We start from the raw sequence: 20803 nt of genomic DNA, 5'->3' as shown, positions 1-20803 counted from the left end.
AAAAAAAAAAAAACTTGAAGCTGAACTTCAAAGAAAGCAAATAAACTAAATAAAATAAGATATTCTGGGATTTTTTTTTTTTTTTTTTTTCAGAGTCTCACTCTGTCGCCCTGGCTGGGGTGAAGTGGCATGATCTCAGCTCACTGCAACCTCCGCCTCCCAGGTTTAAGCGATTCTCATGCCTCACCCTCCTGAGTAGCTGGGACTACAGATGCGTCACCATGCCCAGCCAATTTTGTTTTCTTTTTAATAGAGACAGGGTTTTTGCCATGTTGCCCAGGCTGGTCTCAAACTCCTGGCCTCAAGTGATCTGCACGCCTTGGCCTCCCAAAGTGCTGGATTACAGGCGTGAGCCACCTGAGGTCAGGAATTCAAGACCAGCATGGCCAACATGGTGAAACGCCCGTCTCTACTAAAAATACAAAAATTAGCTGGGTGTGGTGTCATGCGCCTGTAATCACAGCTACTCTGGAGGCTGAGGTGGGAGAATTGCTTGAACCTGGGAGGTGGAGGTTGCAGTGAACTGAGATCGTGCCACAGCACTCCAGCCTGGGCAAGAGTGAGACACTGTCTCAAAAAAGAAAAAGAAAATACAAAATGAGAAGCAACACTAAACTGCATATGAAAGAATGGTCCTATATAATGACTGTTTTAGGCTGGGCTTGGTGGCTCACACCTGTAATCCCAGCACTTTGAGAGGCTGAGGCAGGAGGATCACTTGAGCTCTGAAGTTTGAGACCAGCCTGGGTAACATGGCGAAACCCTGTCTCCACCAAAAATACAAAAAATTACCAGGCAAGTCCAGGCGCGGTGGCTCACACCTGTAATCCCAGCACTTTGGGAGGCCGAGGTGGGCGGATCACGAGGTCAGGAGATCGAGACCATCCTGGCTAATACAGTGAAACCCCGTCTCTACTAAAAATACAAAAAATTAGCCAGGCAAAGTGGCAGGCACCTGTAGTCCCAGCTACTCAGGAGGCTGAGGCAGGAGAATGGCATGAACCTGGGAGGCGGAGCTTGCAGTGAGCAGAGATTGTGCCACTGCACTCCAGCCTGGGTGACAGAGAGAGACTCCATCTCAAAAAAAAAAAATTAACCAGGCATGGTGGTGCATGACTGTGGTCCCAACTACTCAGGAGGCTGAAGTGAGAGGATTGCTTGAGCTCAGGAGGCAGAGGCTGCAGTGAGCCGAGATCACGCCTCTGCACTCCAGGCTGGGTGTAGAGTGAGACCCCACCTCAAGTAAAAATAAATAAGTAAATAAATAAAAATAATGGCTGTTTTAGAGGTTTATAAATTAGTTTTATTCCTGATGAATATGTATCCATATGCCCCAGACCCTCTCAATAATGAACATATTGTTTCATGCCAAGGTTGAGCACAAATAGATGACTGAGTGATGCACGCACTGTGGGCTGCAATGATAATATCTTTAGACTTAAAATCTAAAACCTTGTATTCAGAAATGTAAAATGAATGAATTCACTTTTTTTTGAGACCGAGTCTTGCTCTGTTGCCCAGGCTAGAGTGCAGTGGCATGATCTCGGCTCACTGCAACCCCTGCCTCCCGGGTTCAAGCGATTCTCCTGCCTCAGCCTCCTGAGTAGCTGGGATTACAGGCGCCTGCTACTGTGCCTGGCTAATTTTTGTATTTTTAGTAGAGATGGGGTTTTAACATCTTGGTCAGGCTGGTCTTGAACTCCTGACCTCGTGATCCAACCACCTCGGCCTCCCAAAGTGCTGGCATTACAGGCATGAGCCACCGCACCCGGCCAAATTCACTTTTAAATATAAGTGAAAGAGTGAAATCTTGCAGCCCTGGAGTAAATAACTGGAAAAAACAGTAACGAGTGATGGAATTTAATGGAGCCAGAGTTTAGAGTTAGGAGTCAAAAGGCTATGGGAAGCTGGGTGCAGTGGCTCACACCTGTAATCCCAGCACTTTGGGAGGCCAAGGCGGGTGGATCACCTGAGGTCAGGAGTTCGAGACCAGCCTGGCCAACATGGTGAAACCCCGTCTCTACTAAAAATACAAAAAATTAGCCAGGTGTAGTGGTGTGCGCCTGTAATCTCAGCTACTCGGGAGGCTGAGGCAGGAGAATCGCTTCAGCCCAGGAGGCGGAGGTTGCAGTGAGCTGAGATTGTGCCACTGTACTCCAGCCTGGGCGACAGAGTGAGACTCTGTTTCAAAAAAAAAAAAAAAGGCTATGGGACCTAGGATCCCCACCCACTGAGTGACCAGGGTCCATATCTATCTCAAGTTCCTCTCCTCTAAGATGAAGATATGCATCTGGATGATCTCCAAATTCAAGAGCCTTCCACAGATCTATCATTCTATTTCTTCTCTTAAAATATCTTTATTCCGGGCACAGTGGCTCATGCCTGTAATCCTAGCACTTTGGGAGGCCGAGGTGGGTGGATCTCTTGAGCCCAGGAGTTTGAGACCAGATTGGGCAACATGACGAAACTCCGTCTCTACTAAAAATACAAATAAATAACCAAGTGTGGTGGCATATGCCTGTAGTCCCAGCTACTTGGGAGGCTGAGGTGGGAGGATAACTTGAGCCCAGGAGGCTGCAGTGAGCTGTATCATCGCCACTGCACTCCAGCCTGAGTGACAGAGCAAGACCTTGTGTCAAAGAAAAACACAACAAAAAAATACCACCACCAACAAAATAACTTCACATGTCTGAAGTACAGTATCACCTTTTGTAGAGATAATGCCTCAATGACTATTCATTTAAAACTAAGATTATCAGAGGTAAAGGCATACAGTGATAATTTAGATTGAAGCTATCTTCCTTTTTCTTTGCACCAAAGGAAGTGACAAAAAATTATTAAAAATCAGCTATAATCCCAGCACTTTGGGAGGCTAAGGTGGCAGATCACTTGAGGCCAGGAGTTCGAGAGCAGCCTGGCCAACACAGCAAAACCCCATCTCTACCAAAAATAGAAAAATTAGAAGGGCATAGTGGCAAATGCTTGTGATCCCAGCTACTAGGGAGGCTGAGGCACGAGATGAACCTGGGAGGCAAAGGTTGCAGTGAGCTGAGATTGCGCCATAGCACTCCAGCCTGGGTGACAAAGCAAGACTCTGTCTTGAAAAAATATATGTATATAAATAATAAAAAAACTTATTTGATACCGTTGATCTGCTTACTTTGTGACTTTCCTTAAACACTTATATGCCTAGAATGCATAAGTTCTTTTTTTTTTTTTTTTTTGAGACGGAGTCTCACTCTGTTGCTCAGGCTGGAGTCTAGTAGCATGATCTCGGCTCACTGCAACCTTTGCCTCTCAGGTTTAAGCGATTCTCCTGCCTCAGCCTCCCAAGTAGCTGGGATTACAGGCACACGCCACCACACTCAGCTACGTTTTTTATACTTTTTAGTAGAGACAGGGTTTCACCATGTTGGCCAGGCTGGTCTTGAACTCCTGACCTCAAGTGATCCGCCCACCTCAGCTTCCCAAAGGGCTGGGATCACAGGCGTGAACCACCACGCCTGGTCATAAGTTCTTAATGAATTAGTTAATTAGTATTGTTTTATATTATTATTTTTTTCTCTATTTTAGACAAGATCTCATCCTGTTACCCGTGCAGTGGTGCAATCATGACTCACTGCAGCCTCGACATCCCAGGGTCAAGCAGTCTTCCCACCTCAGCCTCCTAAGTAGCTGGGTCTACAGGCATGTGACACCACACCCAGCTAATTTTTTTTTTTTTTTTTTTTTTTGGTAGAGATGGAGTCTCACTACTCCCACCTCAGCCTCCCAAAGTGCTGGGATTATAGGTGTGAGCCACCACACCCAGTCACATAAAACGCCCTTTTCCTTCAGCTTTGAATCTCTATACCAATTGCACATGAGTAATAAGCAATAAGATGAACACATCCTGCAAGACACCTGCTGCTAAACATGTCAGAATTTTTTTGTTTAAAGACATAATTTAGGCCAGGCGTGGTGGCTCACACCTGTAATCTCAGTACTTTGTGAGGCTGAGGTGAGCAGATCACTTGGGGTCGGGAGTTTGAGACCAGCCTGGACAACATGGTGAAACCCCATCTCTACTAAAAATACAAAAATTAGCCGGGCATGGTGGCGTGCACCTGTAATTCCAGCTACTTGGGAGGCTGAAACAGGAGAATCGCTTGAACCCAGAGGCGGAGGTTGCAGTGACCGAGATCATGTCATTGTACTCCAGCTTGGGCAACAGAGTGAGACTCCATCTCCAAAAAATAAATAAATAAAAAAAAATAAATACATAAATTACTTTTTCAGATAATTGTACATTCACACGCAGTTGTAAGAAATATAAGGCTTCTATACCCTTCATCCGGATTCACCCAAGAGTAACATTTTGTAAAACTATAGTACATCACAGTCAGGAAAATGACATGGTTACAATCTAGTGACCTTATTCAAATCTCACCAGCTTTATGTACTTGTGTGTGGTATGCATGCATATAGTTACACGCAATTTTAGGGCATGTGTAGACTTGTGTGACCAACACCACAGTCAAGACATAAAACAGTCTGTCACAAGACTCCCTGTGCTACTCTTTTATTGCTGCTGTTACAACCCTCCCAACCCCCTCTTTCTTTTTTTTTTTGAGACTAAGTCTTGCTCTTATTGCCCAGGATGGAGGACAATGGTGCGATCTTGGCTCACTGCAACCTCCGCCTCCCGGGTTCAAGTGATTCTCCTGCCTCAGCCTCTTGAGTAGCTGGGATTACAGACGTCTGCCACCACATCTGGCTAATTTTTTCTATTTTTAGTAGAGACAGGGTTTCACCATGTTGGCGAGACTGGTCTCAAACTCCTGACCTCAGGTGATCTGCCTGCCTCAGTCTCCCAAAGTGCTGGGATTACAGGCGTGAGCACCGTGCCCAGCCCCAACCCCCTCTTTAAATCCTGGCAACTACTAATCTGTTCTCCATCTTTATGGTTTTAGACATAATTTAGCTTTTTTAAAAAATTATTTTTTTAATTAAAAAGATTATTTCATCACCCAGGTATTTTTTAAATTTAATTATACATATGTTTTGTTTGTTTGTTTTTTTAAGTAGAGACGGGGGTTTGCCAAGTTGGCCAGGCTGGCCTCAAACTGCTGGCCTCAAGTAATCCACCTGGCTTGGCCTCCCAAAAAGCTGGGATTACAGGCATGTGCCATCACACCCAGCCGCATCACCCAGGTTATTAAGCCTAGTATCCATTAGTTATTTTTCCTGATCCTCTCACCCTCTTCCACCTTTCCTCCCTCCTCCCACGTTTCACCCTCCAATAAGCCCCAGTGTGTGTTGCTCCACTCTATGTGTCCATGTGTTCTCATCATTTAGCTCCCATTTATAAGTGAGAACATGCTGTATTTGGTTTTCTGTTCCTGCATTAGTTTGCTAAGGATAATGGCCTCCAGCATAATTTAGCTTTGAGCATGATTTGAAACTGGTGGGACAGGAAAGACCTCAGCCTCAGTGCTTCTGTTAGTGTTTATGCTGGGACTCTTTGGGTGACAATGTGCAACATTTCTTTTGATTATACTGCTTCTGGCTTCTTTAGAATGACTTTCCACCACTGTAGCCTATTCTAGGGAAGGGAAACTTACCCTGCCTTTTTAACGAGGAAGCAACCACAGGCTTTTTCAGGCCACTTTTCCTTAGATTACTGCTCACTGCATCTTGAGGCAGTAGTGAACTGTTCATCTGTGCACCTAAACCACAAATCATTACAGGTTTAACAATGTATCTGCTAAATATAAATTGATTTGATGTTAATTTTTAGAGTCTAAAACATATAAACAGTCTTTGCTAATTTCTAGGTTAGCTTCACAGTTTCTAGAAGGAGTTAGCATTAGCCTTTACACATAAAATTGTAGCTTTCTTATGCTCTTTATAGGAAATGGGGTGAATAAACAAAAATGAAAGGAAGAAAAAAATTCACTCATTGCTCCCACCTGTCAGACAATTACGATGAATTTTCTAGTGAACTGTCTTCCATTTTCTTCTCTGTGAATATGTTGCTGGTTTTGTGATTTTTAAGTAGTTGTGATTTTACCAGAGTTGCCAAATTTAGCAAAAAGAAAATGTTCTTTTAAATTTCAGATAAACAACAAATAATTTCTTAGTATCAAAGTATGTCACAAATATTGCATGGAGATACTTATACTAAAAGTTATTGGTTCTGTAATCCCAGCACTTTGGGAGCCCCAGGTGGGCTGATCATGAAGTCAGGAGATTGAGACCATCCTGGCTAACATGGTGAAACCCCGTCTCTACTAAAAATATAAAAAATTAGCCAGGCGTGGTGGCGGGTGCCTGTAGTCTCAGCTACTCAGGAGGCTGAGGCAGGAGAATCGCCTGAACCCGGGAGGTGGAGCTTGCAGTGAGCTGAGATTGCGCCACTGCACTCCAGCCTGGGTGACAGAGCGAGACTCTGTCTCAAAAAAAAAAAAAAAAATTATTTGTTAACTGAAATTCAAGTTTACCTGAGTATTCTATACTTTATCTGGCTACCCAAGTGATCTGAGCATTTTCCCAAATTCTTTATTATAACTTTTTTTTTATTTTTATTTTTTAGAGATGAGGTCTTGCTGTGTTGCCCAGGCTGGAATGCAGTAGCTATTCACAGGTCCAATCACAGTGTGCTACAGCCTTGAGCTCCTGAGCTCAAGGGATCCTCCTGCCTCAGCTTCCTGAGTAGCTTGGACTATAGGCATGCACCACTGCACCCAGGCTATAATCATTTTTATGCCTGCCTGATATTCTATGGTAAAGTGGCTTTACCATGGTTCATTTAACTATCCCCAGTGGTTAACCCTTAGTTGTTTCTAATTTTTTAATATTCTAAATAATCATAAAATCAACATCTCCAGACAAAATGTTTTTCCTATACCAATAATTATTTCCTTAAAAAAGATTATTTAGAAGTAGGGCCAGGCATGGTGGCTCACACCTGTAATCCCAGCACTTTGGGAGGCTGAGACGGGTGGATCACCTGAAGTCAGGAGTTTGAGACCAGTCTGGCCAACCCGTGGTGAAACCTCATCTCTACTAAAAATACAAAAATTAGCTGGGTGTGGTGGCGAGCACCTGTAATCCCAGCTACTTGGAGACCGAGGCAGGAGAATCACCTGAACCCGGGAGGTGGAGGCTGCAGTGAGCTGAGATCACGCCATCATGCTCCAGCGTGGGCGACAAGAGCCAAACTCCATCTCAAAAAACAAACAAACAAAAAAGTAGCCAAGTGTGGTAGCAGCAGCCTGTAATCCCAGCTACTCGGGAGGCTAAGGCAGGAGAATTGCTTGAACCCAGGAGGCGGAGGTTGCAGTGAGCCGAGATCACGCCATTGCACGATCCAGAGCAAGACTCCATTTCCAAAAAAAGGGGAAAGACTAATAAGTAAACATTTAACAACAATTTCTGCTCTATAGTCCTGCCAGAATTGCCTCTCTAAAATGCACAAATGACCATGTCACTTTGTTTCTCCATCTTTCTTCAACTTCCCAGCACCAAAACTCTTGTGCATGACCACCTGATCCATCCCTAGCAATATTCCCTTATAGGCAGGAGGACCATTTTAAGGATCTTAACAGATACTACAAGCTATATACCAATGATTATAGCAATGTATACTACACTAGCCATGCCAGAGAGCCTAGATTTTACCTTTGCCTGTGATCTCATCATTTTAAAAAACTTTGCCAGCTGGGCCTGGTGGCTCACACCTGTAATTCCAACACTTTGGGAGGCTGAGGCAGGAGGATCACTTGAGGTCAGGAGTTTGAGACCGGCCTGGTCAACACAGTGAGACCCTGTCTCTACAAAAAACAAACCAAAAAATTAGCCAGGCATGGTGGCTCGTGCCTGTAGTCCCAGCTACTTGGGAAGCTGAGGCAGGAGGATTTCTTGAGCCTAGGAGGTCCAGGCTTCAGTGAGCCATGATTGTGCCCCTGCACTCCAGCTTGGGCAACAGAGTGAGAACTCATCTCTTAAAAAACAAACAAACAAAACACGTAAAACTTTGCTAATTTGCTAGCAAAAGGTATCTTGTTTTAATTTTGCATTTCTAAAATGTTTGCATTTCTCTGTTTACTAGTAAGTTTGGAGTTTGGTCCACAGCTGTGGACCAAGTAATATTTTCATTTTGTTTAGACTCTAGGTCTCTTGATGCTTACCTACTAGGATACTTCACCATTTTCATATTGATTTATTAGAGTCCTTAACTGACACTAGTATTAAGCATTTGAATTTAAAAATGTGACCTGGCCGGGCATGGTGGCTCACGCCTGTAATCCCAGCACTTTGGGAGGCCGAGGCGAGTGGATCACCTGAGGTCAGGAGTTCAAGACCAGCCTGGCCAACATGGCGAAACCCTGTCTCTACTAAAAATACAAAAATTAGCCGGGCATGGTGGTGGGCGCCTGTAATCCCAGCTACTCAAGAGGCTGAGGCAGGAAAATTGCTTGAACCTGGGCAGTGGAGGTTGCGGTGAGCCGAGATCGCATCAGTGCACTCCAGCCCGGGCAACAGAGCAAGACTCCATCTCTAAATAAATAAATAAATAAACAAGGCTGGGTGCAGCGGCTCACACCTTATTTATTACAGGCTCAGGCCTATAATCCCAGCACTTTGGGAAGCCACAGCGGGTGGATCACCTGAGGTCAGGAGTTCGAGACCAGCCTGACCAATATGGTGAAACTCCATCTCTACTAAAAATGTAAAAATTAACTGGGTGTGCACCTGTAGTCCCAGCTACTCAGGAGGCTGATATGAGAATTGCTTGAACCCAGGAGGCAGAGGTTGCAGTGAGCCGAGATCGCGCCACTGCACTCCAGCCTGGGTGACAGAGCACGACTCCATCTCAAAAAAAAAAAAAAAAAGAAAAAAATGTGTGTGCGGGTGTGTGTATGTGTGTGTTTCTCCATATACTGAAAATGAAGACAATAACCTATATTTCTAAATTAGTGGGGGGAATATAACCATTGTCACAAAATTTTTTTAAACACTCTATGGATGAAAACTTCATAATACTATCCTAAGGCAGATTAAGGTATAAGATTAATCTGTTTAAGGGATGTACAAACATATACAGTAAAAGCAGAATTTGGTTGGATCTTATTTTTGGCTAAGGGATCAAACTTTTAGCTTAACTTGGAAAAGAATCAGCAATGGAGAGTAAAACTTTTCTCAGGAAAAAAACCCATAACAACAAAAACATAATATTTCTTGGACAGGTGTGGTAGCTCACACCTATAATTCCAGCACTCTGGGAGGCCAAGATGGGAGAATCACTTAAGACCTGGAGTTAGAGGCCAGCCTGGGCAAGATGGTAAGACCCCTGTCTCTTTATTTTAATAAAAATAAAATAAAATATAGTATTTTCTTATAATTGCTGAGGTTCAGTCAAAGACATAAAATGCAGTAAACAATCTCTAAAGACAATACCACCAAACCAACCAACCAGACTCTTACCAGATACTTCATCCTTTCTCCTCTTCTTTGACTTAGAGGCAGTAGACTCACAAGCTGATATTGTTGATTCTGAATGGCAACCTAACTGGGGTACAATAATCTCTTTAACACCTAAAAAATATAAGATTTCTGAATTATTAATCCTATCCAAGGGTAAGTATGAGTATGGGCCTCTATGTAGCAAAAAGTTAATTTGTTTTTAAAAATCCCCCAAACAAATTGTCCTAGTCTGGGCAACATAGGCAGACCCCATCTCTACAAAAAATAAAAAATTAGCACGCCTGTGGTCCCAGCTACTCGAGAGGCTGAAGTGGGAGGATCACTTGAGCCCAGGAGGGTCAAGGCTGTAATGAGCCATGATTATGTCACTGCATGCCAGCCTGGGCGACAGAGCCAAACCCTGTCTCAAAAAACAAACCAAAACCAAAAACAAAAACAAAATTATGGAGTGATTGCTTGCTTTTAAATAAGTTCCTTGGGCCGGGTGCGGTGGCTCACGTCTGTAATCCCAGCACTTTGGGAGGCCGAGGCAGGTGGATCATCTGAGGTCAGGAGTTTGAGACCAGCCTGGCCAACATGGTGAAACCCCATCTCTACTAAAAATACAGAAATTAGCCAGGCATGGTGGCACATGCCTGTAGTCCCATCTACCCAAGAGGCTGAGGCAGGAGAAGCACTTGAACCCAGGAGGTGGAGATTGCAGTGAGCTGAGATTGCGCCATTGCACTCCAGCCTGGGCGACAGAGTGAGACTCCATCTCAATAAATAAATAAATAAATAAGTTCCTTTAGGCTGGGTGCAGTGGCTCACGCCTGTAATCCCAGCACTTTGGGAGGCTGAGGCAGGCAGATCACCTGAGGCCAGGAGTTTGAGACCAGCCTGGCCAACATGGAGAAACCCCATCTCTACTAAATTGGTCAGGCATGGTGGCAGGCGCCTGTAATCTCAGCTATCTGGGAGACTGAGGCATGAGTATTCCTTGAACCCGGGAGGCAGAGGTTGCAGTGAGCCAAGGTTGTGCTACTGCACTCCAGCATGGGTGATGGAGCAAGATTCTGTCTCAAAAAAAAAAAAACAAGAGATTCTGTCTCTTGATCATTAATTTCAATTAACCAACCAACCTTTATGCAAGTGTGCTGACTGGGACTGAAAGAAGGAATGCAACCAGGTGTGGCGGCTCACATCTGTAATCCCAGCATTTTGGGAGGTTGAGGCAGGAGGACTGCTTCAGCCCAGGAGTTTAAGACCAGCCTGGGCAACAAAGTAAGACCCCTATCTCTGCAAAAAATTAAAAAAATTAGCCAGGCATGGTGGCATGTGCCTGTGGTCCTAGCTATCTGCGGGGACTGAGGTGGGAGGATCTCGAGCCTGGGAGGTCAAGGCTGCTGTGAGCTGTGATCATGCCACTGCACTCTAGCCTGGGCAACAAAGTGAGACCTTGTCTCAAAAAAAAAAAGAAGGAAGACTTTTCATTTGAATTATCTAGCAACTGTTTCTGAAGGTTGCTAAGACAATCTCCAAATGCATCAGTGGAACTCTTTCATTGCAACTTTAGAAAAACATAATAACCATGTCAACCATACCACCTACCGCTGGAATCAAAATTTAGGAAGTCTGAGAATTCCTGAGCCAGTGTCTCGTCACTGGCAAAGGCACAGATGCAAGCAAAGAAATGAATGCATCTCTGGGCTGTCTCATCCTTGGAGGCATTTGACTTGTGCGATTTCAGAGTCTGACAGGAGCAGAAGAAGCGGCGCTCTGGCAAGCTTTTGGCACTGATTTTCTGCACAAAAGATGTATGTAAATACCCCAAACTGTGCTTCTGGCTTGCCTTGCATTTCACCACCAAGATGTTTTTAGTAATTCTCTGCACCAGAGGACCTGTGGGTTCCGTGGCCAACTGCCAGATGGTCTGTTTGGTTTCTGGGGAGGCCTGCATTGCATTCAGGACTGAGCTCTTCAGGGTCAGAGGGGTGGCCTCTGCCTGGCAGTTCACCGCCAGCTTGATGTGCTGGCACTGGTTTTCCACAACGCCTTGAGTGGCAGCTTTCAGGCATGAGGGGACATAACACCGTCCAGAGCTCAGCTGAGTGATGATCGTCCCATCCACTGTCTGGATTGTCGTCTCTGAAACCCCGAGCTCCACAAAGCATCGGTAATCAGGGCCCCGGTCTCTTTGCCGCACTGAGTAGACCTGAAGATCAGAGCCTGTAATGATTTTGACAGCTTCAACACTAGGCTGCTTGCGTGCACCGTAGTGGAATATGGTTCCACATGTCTTGTTCTTACAGCTCAGTCCCCGGGTTCCATTGTATGTGCCACATCGGGGACACTTTCTGATTCCCCTCAATGTGGCCTTCCCCAAATCAGATAAGAAAGCTGGGACTTTAGTCCTCAGAGAATTTGGTTCCATTTTTCACAGGCCCTACAAAAGATAATACACCCAACAGTATGAGTATACCTTCACACACAAAAAGTTAAAATCACTTATGATATTTAGTACAGAAAGCAAAATATAAAAAAACTATCTACTATTTTTTTTTTTTTTTAGACGGAGTCTTGCTCTGTCGCCCAGGCTGGAGTGCAGCGGCATGATCTCGGCTCACTGCAACCTCCGCCTCGTGGGTTCAAGTGATTCTCCTCCCTCAACCTCCCGAATAGCTGGGACTATAGGCACCCACCACCACGCCCAGCTAATTTTTGTATTTTTAGTAGAGACAGGGTTTGACCATGTTGGTCAGGCTGGCCTCGAACTCCTGACCTTGTGATCCGCCTGCCTCAGCTTCCCAAAGTGCTGGGATTACAGGTGTGAGCCACTGCGCCTGGCTGCTATCCACTATTTTTAAACTGTACCACAAAACAACATAAATTTAAACCCACAAACTAAATGAAAGTGGAGGAAACTGCCTTTCATACCTATTTTTTTAAATCCTAATAATCAAAGCATTTCTCCAGATTTAACTCTGGTCTATATAACAACGGAAGTTAACCTAATCTTTACATGCCCAGATGTTTAACTTCAGCAAGAATTAGAGGACATGAAAGATGAGTTTTTTCCCTTCCATCATTCCCCACAAAACCCAGCCCAATCCTACCTGTACCAGCTGCCAAGGCATCTGGAAAACAGTGTAACCTGAATTCATAAGACCTAAAAGGTGTTTCATTAGTTTCTAATGATCAGGTGAAAACATGATCATTGCAGACTAATGATAACTGCTTAACCCAAAGTCTTCTGAAGTTTGAGCTGTATGGTGTAACAATGCAGACATTCTGCCTCCTCCTTCTTCACCAGCCAATGGCAAAGCTTCTGCCCAATGTTCCGCAAATAAGATTCCCACTTCCCTAAGTGGAGATCTTGATAGTCTGCAGTAAAACAAGAAAAAATATCAAAGTTATACAAAGACAGGATGATTCTTTCCTTAGAAATCAAACAGAATAGGAATCAAAGTCTTTCACAATTACTTGAGAAATATTTGACAGAAATGATTATGGAAATGGTTAAGTGTTTTGTACTTCCAATTGCAAGAAGGCAAAAAGGTGCTAATGTCATTACAAAGGGGGTTGTCAAGAACACTTTAGAGGTCTGGCATGGTGGCTCACTCCTGTAATCCCAGAGATTTGGGAGGCTGAGGTGGAGGATCACTTGAGCCCAGGAATTTGAGACCAGCCTGGACAACATAGTGAGACCTCATCTCTATAAAAAAAATTTAAAAATTAGCTGGGCATGGTGGTGTGCACCTGTAGTCCCAGCTACGTTGGAGGCAGAGGTGGGAGGATCACCTGAGTCCAGGAGAGCAAGGCTGCAAACTGAGTCCAGGAGAGCAAGGCTGCATTATACCCCAGCCTTGGTGACAGAGCAGGACCCCATCTCTTTTTTTTTTTTGAGACAGAGTCTCACTCTGCTCACCCAGGCTGGAGTGCAGTGGCGCAATCTCAGCTCACTGTAACCTCCACCTCCCAGATTCAAGCGATTCTCCTGCCTCAGCCTCCCCAGTAGCTGGGACTACAGGCACATGCCACCACGCCCGGCTAATTTTTTGTATTTTTAGTAGAGATGGGGTTTCACTGTGTTTCGATCTCCTGACCTCGTGATCTGCCCGCTTCAGACTCCCAAAGTGCTGGGATTACAGGCATGAGCCAATGCGCCCGGCCGACCCCATCTCTTTAAAAAATAAAAAAAAGAACACACCTAGAGCCATGTTACATAATTGGTCAATAACTCATCCTTCCTAATAGTAATACATTACATTTTGAGTGCTTTATGCATTTTTCTGCTCTGTTACCCAGGCTGGAGTACAGTGGTGTGATCACGGCTTACTGCAGACTCAACCTTCTGGGCTCAAGTAATATTCCTGCCTCAGCCTCCCAAGTAGCTGAAACTATAGGTACATGCTGCCATGCCTGGCTAATTTTTAAAAAATTTTTTGGTAGAGACAGGGGTCTCACTTTGTTGCTCAGGCTGGTCTCGAACTCCTGGCCTCAAGCGCTTCTCCTGCCTTGTCCTCTTAAAGTGCTGGGATTATAGGTGTGAGCCACAAAGCTTCATTTACTCAGTAAAAATTACAGTCGGGGACTAGTTCATAGCACCAATGAAAAGGTGGACATGTTGAAACTATTCTTATTTGTACTTTCCAATTTGTTAATCAGTGGACTATAGAAGATGTAGAGAGAAAAAAATTGTTTTGAGACAGTCTTGCTCTGTCACTCGGAATGGAGTGCAGTGACGTGATCTCGACTCACGGCAACCTCCGCCTCCTGGGCTCAAGCAATTCTCTGGCTAATTTTTGTATTTTTAGTAGAGATGCGGTTTCACCATGTTGGCCAGGCTGGTTTTGAACTCCTGACCTCCAGTGATCTGCCCGCCTTGGCCTCCCAAAGTGCTGGGATTACAGGCATGAACCACTGTGCCTGGCCCTATTCTTTTTTTTTTTTTTTTTTTGAGACAGAGTCTCACTCTGTTGTCAAAGATGGAGTGCAGATCATGGCTCACTGCAGCCTTGACCTCCCAAGGTCAAGCAATCCTCCTGCCTCAGACTCTCAAATAGCTAAGACCACAAGTATGTGCCACTACACTCAGCTAATTATAAATTTTTTATAGAGATGGGGTCTCACTATGTTGCCCAGGCTGGCTTTGAACTCCTGGGCTCAAGCAATCCTCCTGCCTCGGCCTCCCAAAGTTCTGGGATTACAGGTGTGAGCCACCATGCCCAGTGGTCTCTATTCTTCTTAAAAAATGTTTTAGGCCGGGCGCAGTGGCTCACGCCTGTAATCCCAGCACTTTGGGAGGCAGAGGTGGGTGGATCACAAGGTCAGGAGATCGAGACCATCCTGGCTAACATGGTGAAACCCTGTCTCTACTAAAAATATAAAAAATTAGCCAGGCGTGGTGGCGGGCATCTATAGTCCCAGCTACTTGGGAGGCTGATGCAGGAGAATGGCGTGAAGCCAGGAGACAGAGCTTGCAGTGAACTGAGATCACGCCACTGCACTCCAGCCTGGGTGACAGAACGAGACTCCGTCTCAAAAAAAAAAAAAGTTTTGGGCTGGGCGCAGTGGCTCATGCCTGTAATCCCACCACTTTGGGAGGCCGAAGCGGGTGGAACACCTGAGGGCAGGAGTTCAAGACTAGTCTGGCCAACATGGTAAAACCCTGTCTCTACTAATAATACAAAAAAAAAAAAAAATTATCTGGGCGTGGTGGTGCACGTCTGTAATCCCAGCTACTCTGGAGGCTGAGGCAGGGGAATCGCTTGAACCTGGGAGGCAGAGGTTGCAGTGAGCTGAGATCACGCCATTGCACTCCAGCGTGGGTGACAAGAGTGAAACTCCGTGTCAAAAAAAAAGTTTTAAAAAGAAGACTAGGCACAGTGGCTCACACCTGTAATTGCCAGCACTTTGGGAGGCTGAGGCGGGAGGGTCACTTGAGGCCAGGAGTTCGAGACCAGCCTAGCCAACATGATGAAAACCTGTGTCTACTAAAAATACAAAAATTAGGCAGGCATGGTGGCACATGTCTATAACCCCAGCTACTCAGGAGGCTGAGGCATGAGAATTGCTTGAACACAGGAGGCAGAGGTTGCAGTGAGCCAAGATCACACCACAGATCACACCACTGCACTCCAGCCTGGGCAACAGAGTGAGACTTTGTCACAAAAAAAATAAAAATAAAAAATAATATATATATACACACACACACACACACACACACACACACACACACACACACACACATATATATTTTTTAAGGAAAACAAGTGCTTTGTGAAATAAGATGCATAGCAGGGTTTCTCCACCTTGGCACTGCTGACATTTAGGGCTGGATAATTCTTTGTTGTGGGGGCTATCCTATGCATTGCAGAATGTTTAACAGTATCCCTGGTTTCTACCCACTAGATCCTGGTAGCAAGCCCCATCCCTAATTGTAAAAAAAAAAAAAAAAAAAAAAAGTCTCCAGATAATGCCAAATGTCCTCCGGAGGCAAAACTGCCCCAGTTAAAAGCCACTGATGTAGAGTCATTAGCCTGTTCACACAGCATTCCTTCCCAGCTCAATGAACTTCTTTAGTAGGTATTCTCATTCAGTCCCACATGGATTCTTAGAATATTGTTACAAAGTCAAAACATGAAGGATCAGTTTGCTCTTTACCATGAATGATCTCTGTGACCAAGTCCTTTAACTTCTGAGCTTCAGGGTTTTTTCATCTGCAAAATTACAATATGACATACATATATGTATATGTATATATATATACGCACACACATATATATACAATTTATATATATGAAAGAGCTTAGAAAAATTTAATTTAAAAATTATGTTGCTAATGATGATTTAACATATCATCAAAGTGGAAAAAAAACTTTCTGTCATTAAGGGAGGAGGTGGTTTGCCAGCTGTTGGTGCTGTAGCTTTAGCATAGGAATAGCTGTAGCATCAACAGTGGAGTTCCACTCTTTTATCTTTTCTTTTACTTTTGTTGTTGTTGTTGACACGGAGTTTCGCTCTTGTTGCCCAGGCTGGAGTGCAATGACGCGATCTCAGCTCACTGCAACCTCCGCTTCCCGGGTTCAAGCAATTCTCCTGCCTCAGCCTCCGGAGTAGCAGGGATTACAGGCACCTGCTACCATGCCCAGCTAACTTTTTTGTATTTTTAGTAGAGACAGGGTTTCACCATGTTGGCCAGGCTGGTCTCAAACTCCCGACCTCAAGTGATCCGCCTGCCTCAGTCTCTCAAGTGCTGGGATTACAGGCGTGAGCCACCGCGCCCAGTCTTTTCTTTTACTTTTTGATTATGCCCTCCAGCGGGCGATTTGTGAGTATCTTTAACATTATAAATGCATATTTCTTTATTAAAAATGCTTTCAATTTTGGAATAATTTTAGAAAATTTATTTCAACACATTTATTACATTTTAGTTTTTTTTAAATTGAGACGGAGTCTTACTTTGTCACCCAGGCTGGAGTGCAGTGGCGTGATCTCAGCTCACTGCAACCTCTGCCTCCCGGGTTCAAGCAATTCTCCTGCCTCAGCCTCCCAATTAAGTGAGACTACAGGCGCGTGCCACCATGCCCGGCTAATTTTTGTATTTTTAGTAGAGACGGGGTTTCACCATGTTGGCCAAGCTGATCTCGAACTCCTGACCTCAGATGATCCACCCACCTCGGCCTCCCAAAGCTCTGGGATTACAGGCATGAGCCACCATGCCCCCGACTACATTTTGGCTTTTATAGGAAAGCTAAAGACAGTACAGAGACTTCCTACCTACCTTTCACACAGATTCCCCAAATGTTAACATCTCACATAACTATGGGGCATTTGTCAAAAATAAGGTCTTAACATTGGTACAATACTATTAACTCTACTACAGGATTTATTCAGATTTTACCAGTTGTCCACTAATGCCCCTTTTTATTTTTTTATTTTTTTGAGACGGAGTCTTGCTCTGTCGCCCAGGCTGGGGTGCAGTGGCGTGATCTTGGCTCACTGCAACCTCCGCCTCCCGGGTTCAAGCAATTCTCCTGCCTCAGCCTCCTGAGTATCTGGGATTACAGACGTCCACCACCAAGCCTGGCTAATTTTTTTGTATTTTTAGTTGAGACAGGGTTTCTCCATGTTGGCCAGGCTGGTCTCGAACTCCTGACCTCAAGTGATCTGCCTGTCTAGGCCTCCCAAAGTGCTGGGATTACAGGCATGAGCCGCCACGCCTGGCCTCAATCTCCCTTTTAAAAAAGAATAAACCTTTTAGACTAATTTTAGATTTTCAGAAAAGTGGCAGATAGAACACAGTTCCCAAACATCCCTCACCCAGTTTCCCGATGTTAACATCATATATTAACATGGGACATTTGTCAAAACCAAGGGATCAACATTGCCACATTATTATTAACTAAACTCTAGACTTTGCCCCTTTTTTCTGTTTCTGGATCCAATCCAAGATACCACATTGCATTTAGTCATCATGTCTCCTTAGTCTCCTCGAGTCCGTGAGTTTGTCTTTCTTTTTCCTAATCTTGACAGTTTTGAAGAGTCGAATATTTTACAAAATGTCCCTCAATTTGAGCTTGTTTGATATCTTCCTTGCATATTTGGAATCAGTATATTTTGATCTGATATTCTGACCCAGCAATTATGCTACTAAGAATTTATTTTACAGACTGACTCCCACATGTGTGAAATGAGGGAAATTATAAGGCAACTCAATGAAGCATCTTTGTAGCAGCAAAATATAAGAAACAACCTGATGTCCCTCAAGAAGATACTGGTGTAATTAATTATGGCATACCTATAAAATGGAATACTTTCCAGAAAATAAAATATTTTTACAGCTGTTTAAAAAAAAAAAAATGGCATGGCCGGGCACGGTGGCTCACACCTGTAATCCCAGCACTTTGGGACGCCGAGGCACGCAGATCACCTGAGGTCGGGAGTTCCTGACCAGCCTGACCAACATGGAGAAACCCTGTCTCTACTAAAAATACAAAATTAGCCGGGCGTGGTGGCGTATGCCTGTAATCCCAGCTACTCCGGAGGCTGAGGCAGGAGGATCGCTTGAACCCAGGAGCCAAAGGTTGCGGTGAGCCAAGATCGTGCCATTGCACTCCAGCCCGGGCACCAAGAGAGAAACTCCATCTCAAAAAAAAAAAAAAAAAAAAAAATGGGCCGGGCGTGGTGGCTCACGCCTGTAATCCCAGCACTTTGGGAGGCCGAGGCGGGCGGATCATGAGGTCAGGAGATCAAGACCATCCTGGCTAACACAGTGAAACCCAGTCTCTACTAAAAATACAAAAAATTAGCAGGGTGAGGTGGCGGGCGCCTGTAGTCCCAGCTACTCGGGAGGCTGAGGCAGGAGAATGGCGTGAACCCCGGGGGGCGGAGCCTGCAGTGAGCTGAGATCGTGCCACTGCACTCCAGCCTGGGCGACAGCGAGACTCCGTCTCAAAAAAAAAAAAAATGGCCTGAGTAGCTGGGCGTGGTGGCTCACGCCTGTAATCCCAGCACTTTGGGAGGCTGAGGCGGGAGGATCACTGAGCTCAGGAGTTCAAGACCAGCCTGGGCAACATAGTGAGACCCTGTCTCTTAAAAAAAAAAAAAAAAAAAAAAGATACACTGTGGAGTGAAAAAAGTGCAGCACTTTGTAATATGCTATTCTTGGTTTTACTCTTTTAAAAGAAAAAAAAAAAAAAGACCAGAGATACACTTATGTATCTATCCATACACACATACATACAATGTCTATTGCCTCAGAAGAAACGACATGGGAGTTGGGAAACAGAAGTTAGGAGGGAGACTTACATTTCACTGGCAGTATTTGAATTTTAAAATATGTACTAGTATTACTTCCTAGAGACTCTATATCGAAAGCATATACAAACAATTAACACAACTTGTAAAGAACTTGGATTTGAAACCTGAAAGATCTGCTGGGTAGTCTCTTCTCAGCAAGTTTACAAATCAGCCTCCTCGGCGGGAGAGTGTCAAGGGACTGGTGTTGGAAGCGTTAACCCGCGGTGGGTTTCCATCCAACCACTACCCAGACCTAAATGTTTGATGGATGCTGTTTCATGCTTGTGAGGCACAGTTAGGGGAAGAGAACAAATGATCATCACGGATAAATAATAAAACTAGCTGAGTACACTGCGTGTTAAATCCTTTCTATGCATTTACTCGTGTACTGCCCACACGATCCTGTGAGGTAGATACCATGTTACCCATCTTAGAGATGAGGAAACTGTTACTCAGATTTGACGGAAGTGTCACAGCCAGCAGGTAACTCACAAACGTGGGTTTGTAGTCGGCTGGATGGCTTGCCAAACCACAAGTGGGAGGCTGGGGCACATCAGCCCTCAACGGCCTCGGAACAGCGGAGGAAGGCCGCCGGGGCCCTGCAGTCAATGGAGCGGCCGCCCGACTCCGGGACGCTCACTTCCCGGCCGGCTTCCGGGATGGGTCTTCAGCGACACACACATATCCCCTGGGACCTGCCTCCCGGCATCCTCCCCGCGCTAGCGCTCACTTCCGGTCCCAAGTAGGCCCAGGAAAAAGCATCACCTCGCCGGCAGCCGTTCCTTGGACATGCTCTCCGTTGGGAACCCCAGCTCTACACCCCTGCCCCACCACCGCCTCGGTTCTCGCTCAACACGACCCCCTTACCTGCCCTGCGCCCCCCCCGCGAGCCCCGGGGCCCTTCGCTGACGACCGCCCTCACCTCTTCTCTCTTCGCCTGCCGCGGCCTTTTACAAACGGGGCCAAACTGTTCGCTGTAACGACAATCGTTATTGGTCAGAGCCGCCCACGCGCGGCAAGTGGCCGCCCACCTGAACTCGCGTTGTCTTATGGGAGTTTTAGTTTTCTCCTTCAGAGACCGCTGAGACTCTGGGGGAATGCGGTGGTAGAATCTACGCCGACCTAGCGGCTGTAAAGCTCAGGCTCTCTGCCTTGGAGCTGGAGTGCTTCTGGCCGATCTTACTGCTGGCACAGCTCCAAGGCTCGTCTTGACTCCGTTCTGGCCTGAGAGAGTCCTATTTCAGAATAGACTTTTGCTGGTAATTGATGCAAAAATGGCTTGAGTTGCTGGACGTGGTGGCTCACGCTTGTAATCCCAGCACTTTGGGAGGCCGAGGCGGAGGATCGTTTGAGACTAGGAGTTCGAGACCAGCCTGAGCAACGTAGCGAGACCCTGTCCTTACAAAAAATGAAAATTAAAAAAAGAATCCCCCGAGATTTTCTACATTATTAGCAGATGTCAGCTGCGAATTTGGGGTTTGTTTGGAGGTTCTTGCCCACCCGAGAATTCACCTCTATCACATGTATATTTATGACAAGTTAACTTTTTCTC

General features: G+C 45.3%; 1 protein-coding gene across 18 annotated transcripts in view; it reads right to left on the bottom strand.

Moving 5' to 3' along the window:
• The window catches only part of C12H2orf42 (chromosome 12 C2orf42 homolog), a 32026-nt gene extending 11626 nt beyond the window's left edge, over window positions 1–20400 (bottom strand). The window contains exons 1-7 of one of the 18 annotated variants that reach the window (XM_054475470.2): window positions 20119–20177; window positions 19377–19532; window positions 16114–16169; window positions 12564–12831; window positions 11059–11893; window positions 9469–9579; window positions 5604–5708 (exon numbers count right to left, since the gene is read on the bottom strand). In XM_054475470.2, the coding sequence (XP_054331445.1) occupies window positions 5604–5708; window positions 9469–9579; window positions 11059–11881 (1039 nt within the window). In that variant the 5' untranslated portion in view covers window positions 11882–11893; window positions 12564–12831; window positions 16114–16169; window positions 19377–19532; window positions 20119–20177. Of the gene's footprint in view, window positions 1–5603; window positions 5709–9468; window positions 9580–11058; window positions 11894–12563; window positions 12832–16113; window positions 16170–19376; window positions 19533–19703 lie in introns of all 18 variants that reach the window. The other 17 variants (XM_054475471.2, XM_054475466.2, XM_054475463.2 and 14 more) reach the window with 17 other exon arrangements.
• Between the last annotated feature and the right edge of the window lie 403 nt (window positions 20401–20803).

Source organism: Pongo pygmaeus, chromosome 12 (genome assembly GCF_028885625.2).
Source record: "Pongo pygmaeus isolate AG05252 chromosome 12, NHGRI_mPonPyg2-v2.0_pri, whole genome shotgun sequence".
Classification (NCBI taxonomy): Eukaryota; Metazoa; Chordata; class Mammalia; order Primates; family Hominidae; genus Pongo; species Pongo pygmaeus.
The sequence above is the reverse complement of the archived record's forward strand: the minus strand, read 5'-3'. Positions and strand labels throughout refer to the sequence as shown.